This window comes from Trichomonas vaginalis, chromosome VI, assembly GCF_026262505.1.
Source record: "Trichomonas vaginalis G3 chromosome VI, whole genome shotgun sequence".
NCBI lineage: Eukaryota > Parabasalia > Trichomonadida > Trichomonadidae > Trichomonas > Trichomonas vaginalis.
In genome coordinates, this window is record NC_067208.1 from 9884903 (window position 1) to 9891270 (window position 6368).

General features: G+C 32.9%; 1 protein-coding gene across 1 annotated transcript, besides 1 other annotated feature; it reads left to right on the forward strand.

The window, feature by feature from the left end:
- Positions 1–4995: 4995 nt before the first annotated feature.
- TVAGG3_0837150 (structural constituent of cytoskeleton) lies at positions 4996–5607 on the forward strand (the record flags this gene model as incomplete). Its single annotated transcript, XM_001301146.2, has 1 exon — positions 4996–5607. The coding sequence occupies one exon, from the start codon at positions 4996–4998 to the stop codon at positions 5605–5607; it is 612 nt and encodes a 203-aa protein (XP_001301147.2).
- A 104-nt stretch (positions 5608–5711) lies between these two features.
- Positions 5712–6358: a mobile genetic element.
- The last annotated feature ends 10 nt before the right edge of the window (positions 6359–6368 follow it).

A 6368-nucleotide genomic window follows, 5' to 3' on the forward strand; every position in this document is an offset into this window, starting at 1 on the left:
CAGTTTTACTGATTGATGATTCTGCATTTCTCAACTCAAGAATTTCATCATTCAATGTGAACTCACCAATGACAATCTCAAACAATGCATTCAAAGGATGCACAAACTTAAACAGTATCAATGTCAATGGTGCAACATCAATTGGTAACAACGTATTTGAAGGATGTACAAATCTTCAATCATTTTCACTTAATACAAATGTTCGCTTATCATCATTTGTATTCAAAGGATGCACAAAACTCAAAAGTGTTAATCTTCCAAATATGATCTCTTCATCTATTCCATCTTATTATATGTCTAAGAGAATGACAAAAGCGACAAGTTACACATCAAATCCCAGTTGGTTTGTTCGATGGATGTTCTTCTCTAAGTTCATTGAATATAAACAACAACATTGTCAACATTTCAGATTATGCATTCAGAGATTGTGTTAGTCTCTCATATATCATTCCATACAAAGTATCTTACATAGGAGATGAATCATTCAAGAACTGTCATCTTATCAGAGATATTCCTAAGAATGTTGTATATTTTGGTAACTACTCATTCTATGGAACGAACATTGGAAAGTCAATTTTGATCAATAGAGATACTAAATATATTGGTGCATCATCATTCATAAACACTCCTCTTCGTGTTGTTTATTATTGTGGAGAACGAGATTTCAGTAAATTTTCTCCATCATTCAACACGGACACTAATGTTGTTGTCACATTCTCATACAACTATCCAACATTCTGTGGAACACAAGCGATTTATTCTCCATCAAACACATGCAAAGACATCATGCGAACAAACAACGATGGCTTTGACCACTTGAAGAAACAGGTCAAAAGAGAAGATAATCTAATTCTGCCTTACTTGTTCTCTCCATGAACTCACTCGGTTTGTTTTAATTATTTTTGTTTTTATAATAAATTTTTTATCATGATTATTTATAATTATCTAATTCTCTTGAATTCAATATACATTTTCAATTTTTAAGAATTGAAATTCAAAAAGTGCATGAAAACTGCTATTTTTTGATACTCTTTAATTTGCTTGTTTTATTTAAATTGAGATAAAAATTATCTAAAGAGAGCAAAACCCATCATAATGACAATCTCTTCAATCAATGTCAAATGAGAAAAACTCAAATTAGTTAAACAAACAAATATTACATTAATCAATGTGCACACATTCGATAGGTAGCTGATATTGAAATCGAGCCAATCATATACTCTTAAAATTTTTATGAAAGAAAAGTGTCAAAATGTTTTAATTTTATAAGCTGTCATTAATTTAATTCTATTTTCATTATTCTTATTAGATAAATATGGTGTATATTTCAGAGATGATGGTGCACTCACTAGCGTTCCTTCTGATCTCAAAGGTGATTATGTTTTCCCATCTTATTGCACAAGCATCAAAGGAGGTTCATCAGAAGATAAAATCCATTCATTATTGCCGTGATAAGATTACATCCATCAATTTTGAGCCAGGAAGTCAAATTTCATCCATCTGCATTTATTGTTTTTACAATTCTAGTCTTATAACAGCTGATTTTAGGAACTGTCCAAATCTACTTATTTTGAACTATGCATCCTTTGCATATTGCAAAAAATTGTCAACTTTTCATATGCCACCTAATTGTCAAAAAATTTCTGCTGGCTGTTTCAGATATACAACTTCACTGACAAGACTTGATATACCAGACACTTTGAAAAACATAGAATATCAGGTTAATCCATATTATCGTGCTTTCGATCATAGTGCAATTAGCCGATTTGTTCTAAGTCCAACATCCAATTTGGAAAATATTGGTGGAGATTCATTTGCAGATTCAAATTGACTTCATATATATTCCAAAGAAAACAATATTCTACGCAGCATCTTTCCAAAATTGTCCAATTGAAGAGATAGTAATTCATCCAGAAAATCCATATTATAAAACTAAAGATTTAGTAGTTTTTTCAGATAACAATTCTACAATATACTTTGTCAGTCCATTTAAAACAGGAGAATATACTGTTCCTTCTTATGTCACAAAAATTGGTCAATCCGCCTTCAGAACATGTTCACTTTCAAAAGTTACCATAGGTAATCAAGTAACAAATATTGAGACATGGTGTTTTGCACAAAGTAAAATCCGAGAAATTATATTACCAAGTAATATGTTATCGATTCCAGAAGCAATGTTTGCTTTCTGTGGAACAATTAGTACAATTCAAATTCCAGATTCTGTAACCAAAATAGGGCTTTGGGCATTTTATTATTGTGATCGACTAAACAAAATTGATTTACCAAAAAATTTGATAACGCTTGGAGATGAAGTATTTAGAGGCTGTCATAAGCTAAAGAATTTAACTCTGTCTGCAAAATTGAAGGAAATTGGAGTTGGTTTGTTTACCGATGTTGGAAATATCAATATAATATCATTAAATCCAGAAATATTTATCGATGGGTTTATTATGTATAAAGATAGCAATCAAACATTGTTTTCATATTATGGTGTCACAGAAAATGCAGATTTAACAATAATCAATAAATGCAATTTCATCGGTAAAGGTATTTTTACAGGTAAAAATTTAAGAAATATATATTTTGACAACAATGAAAATATTTCTCTTGATAGTTATGTGTTTGATTCATCAACAATTAAAACCATTTCTTTTCCTTCAGGGCTTAAAAGTTTAGGAATGTGAACATTTCAATATTGTTCGAAATTGTCAACTGTTTCTTTCCAAGGAACAATGATTTCATCCATACCAGAGAAATGTTTTTATCAATGCAGCAGTCTTAAGTCCATAACTCTTCCAACATCAATCACAACGATTGGTAAGTCTGCATTTGAAGGATGTGAAAATATTGGAGATATTGGGATATCAAAATTGGAAAATCTTCAAACAATATCAGATTCAGCATTTCTTAAAAGTGGATTGACTACAGCAAATCTTGCAAATTCAGTAACTTTGGTTGGAAGTCGAGCATTTCTTCAGTCACGAATTGCTAACTTAACTATTAACTGTAATATCCAAAATGATCTTTGTCGCTCATGCACAAATCTTAAAACACTGACAATGAATGATGGTGTTACTGAGATTGGTCCATATGCATTTTCAGGCTGCTCAGAACTTACAGGATTTATAATTCCTCAGAATTTGCGAAGAATTCTTGATTTTGCATTTGAATCATGTTCCAGTTTATCTTCTGTTCCCATGGTGATGTATTGCACACTTGAATCAGTTGAAGGTGGATGCTTTTATGGATGCATTACCTCAAAAAGATCGAACTTTCAACTTATGACCGTTCTTATTTGTTCCAAAATAGTGCTTTAACATTCTATAATCAATCTAAGCTCTTTATTTTTCTTCCTTATAGTGGAATAATAAATTTTGTTGCTCCCATGGATATGAAAGAGATTGGCCGATGTGCATTCATGGGAAGTCCAAGTCTTCAACGAGTTTTCTTCAATGGAAACAAGATCGAAACTATAGGTTACCAAGCATTTCGTGATTGCAGAAATTTGAACTTAATCTTCTTGCTTCATCTAATTCTATCACTATCGGAAACAATGCCTTCATTGGCTGCCAATGCTTAGAAAATGCGGAGCATTTTCTATTCCAGAAAGCCTCCAACCAAAATTATTTGAACAAGATATCCCCAAAATTGCATTTTCAAACGATTGTCCTTCTCTTAATTCATGTCAAGCTATCAGGTGTTCACCAATTTCTATATTCTCAATAACACCTTTCATTACAATGTTAATTTCATAAAAATTTGCTTTAACTTTTAATTTTATATATTAATCTTATATTTCTATTAACTTATGAGAAAAATGTTAAAGAGATTCAATAAAAATTGAATATTAAAATAAATAAATTGGTTACATGAAAAAAATATCAGGAAATGATGTAATTCGAATGGCACCATCTCCAATGTGACCTTCTTCAATTTCATCTTCTGGACTGAAGAATTGTTGGTTACCATTGAACATCTTACTATATCAAAAAAGACAATTCCTGAATAATGATTAGGACTATTTGTATGAATTCCATTTTCATCAACTGAATTACATCCTTTATATCAACTGATATAACTTGATCCACTTGATGAGACAGATTGATATAAAACACTATAATAGAGGTCAGGATTTAATTTACCAGTTTTACCACCATAATAACCTCCTCCAGCACCTGATGTAGGAATCACGTTTGTATTAATACCTGTTTCGCCAAGTCCCAGTGAATAACCATGGGTTTGATTTGTGTCAGATTTTTCAAAAATTTTAGATTCTCCAGTTTTAGGTACATATCCAGTCAAATCACCACCTGGAGCACCATATGTGTTCCATGAAGATCCTGAACCACCAGCTGCAACAATAATGTGACTATAGAGAGATTTGTTAGAAGTGCCATTAATTAAGCGAATATCGGTGGCACCACCGCACACCTGGTGGATCATCATCAGCAGCTCATATCCACCATCACTTCCTCCGTTGAAACCGCCTTTACCGTTGTATTTTGTTGAACATTGAGTTGGTTCACCACCTTTACCACCTAGAAATAAATATAATCGCTGAGGATAACGAAATTGTACCTTGCCTACAACAAATGCCCCTCTTCCTCCATAATATTGTGTGAGCTTTTTTTGATCTGTGCATCCTTGACCACCTTGTGCTCCCCATAGTTCAAATATATAGGAACCTCTTGCTAAATTGAGTTCTACAACAGGTTTTTGATCATCATATTTATAAAACATTTTCTACTCATTTATCTGATCTTCTTACATTTAAATATTTTAACTCGTCTAGTACATATATTATGCAAAATATCTAAAATTCAAGTCAGATTGAAAAGTATTCATGCATACTTATATCGAACAAATTGTTCACTATTGGAAAATAAGTCGTTGAATTTAGTTTAGCAATTTTACAATCTTATTCTCAATTTACAACAATTACGGTTGTTGCAAACAATATCATTAAATATAGTTATCCTACGAGATTAACAAAAGTTGAGTCATCAACAACAAGACCAGAATGTTTCCTCCCTCACAGCATCCCTCAGATTCGATGGTGTTCTCAACGTCGATTTCACAGAGTTCCAGACAAACCTTGTCCCATACGCTCGTATCCACTTCCCAATCTGCTCATATTCACACATCATTTCTGCAGAGAAGGCATACCACCGGCAGCTCTCTGTTGCCGAAATCACGAACTCACTCTTCGAGCCAGCAAACATGATGGTTAATTGCGACCCACGCCACGGCAACTACATGGCTTACACACTCCTTTACCGTGGTGATGTCGTTCCAAAGAATGTCTCTGCTGCTGTCGCTACAATCAAGACAAAGCGCACAATCCAGTTCGTCGACTGGTGCCCAACAGGCTTCAAGATGGGTATCAACTACCAGCCACCAACGATCACCCAAGGTGGCGACCTCGTAAAGGTACTGCAAGCTGCCTGCATGCTCGCTAACACAACAGCCATCGCCGAAGCTTGGTCTCGCCTCGACCACAAGTTCGACCTCATGTACGCCAAATGTGCCTTTGTCCTCTGGTACGTCGGTGAAGATATGGAAGGAGCTGAATTCCCAGAAGCTCGTGAAGATCTTGACCTCCTCTAGAAGGACTACAACAAAGTTGCTGCTGAATCAGTCGAGGGTGGCGATGTGGAAGAAGATGGTAGCGAAATGTAAGAACAATAAACACACCTAAAGTTTTTTTTAAGGGTGCACACGAGAGGATCATGTAAACTTCAGAATTTAGAACCTTATTTTTAGGCATTATCTTGGCTACCTATTTAGGCTCGAAAAGCAAAAAAATATCAAAAAATACAACTTGACTCCATTATGACCCTTTCATGGAGGTAGTTTTTATCCGCTAGTATTTTCCCTTTGAATCTCTTTACAATTCGAAATCAAATTCAAATCTCAGTAGAAGAAAGGAAGAATCGACTTACTACGGTTGTAATACGAATAAATACATATATTTAATTATTTTTATTTACATAATAATTGTTTGAAGCTCATATTCCATCAAATTTTTAAATAAAAACATTAAAATGTTGAAAATGTTCATATATTTTAATAGGGTTTTGGCACTTTATTGAGGAATTACTACATACATAGTCGAACTGAACTTGATATTTTGAAATTTAAATTATTTATCAAAATTAAAATTTAACTTGAAATTTATAATTATTTAGTCATATTTTGCATAATTCTAAGTAGATTTTGTAAAAAATCAAGAAAGAAAACTTTTAACGTGCTTTATTTTTTCTTTTTTATAATAATACATATTATTATATAATTAACATATTCATAATGTTTCACCCTTTCAAAAATATAATCCTCCTCTCAAATAAACGTACATACGAGAAAGGGAC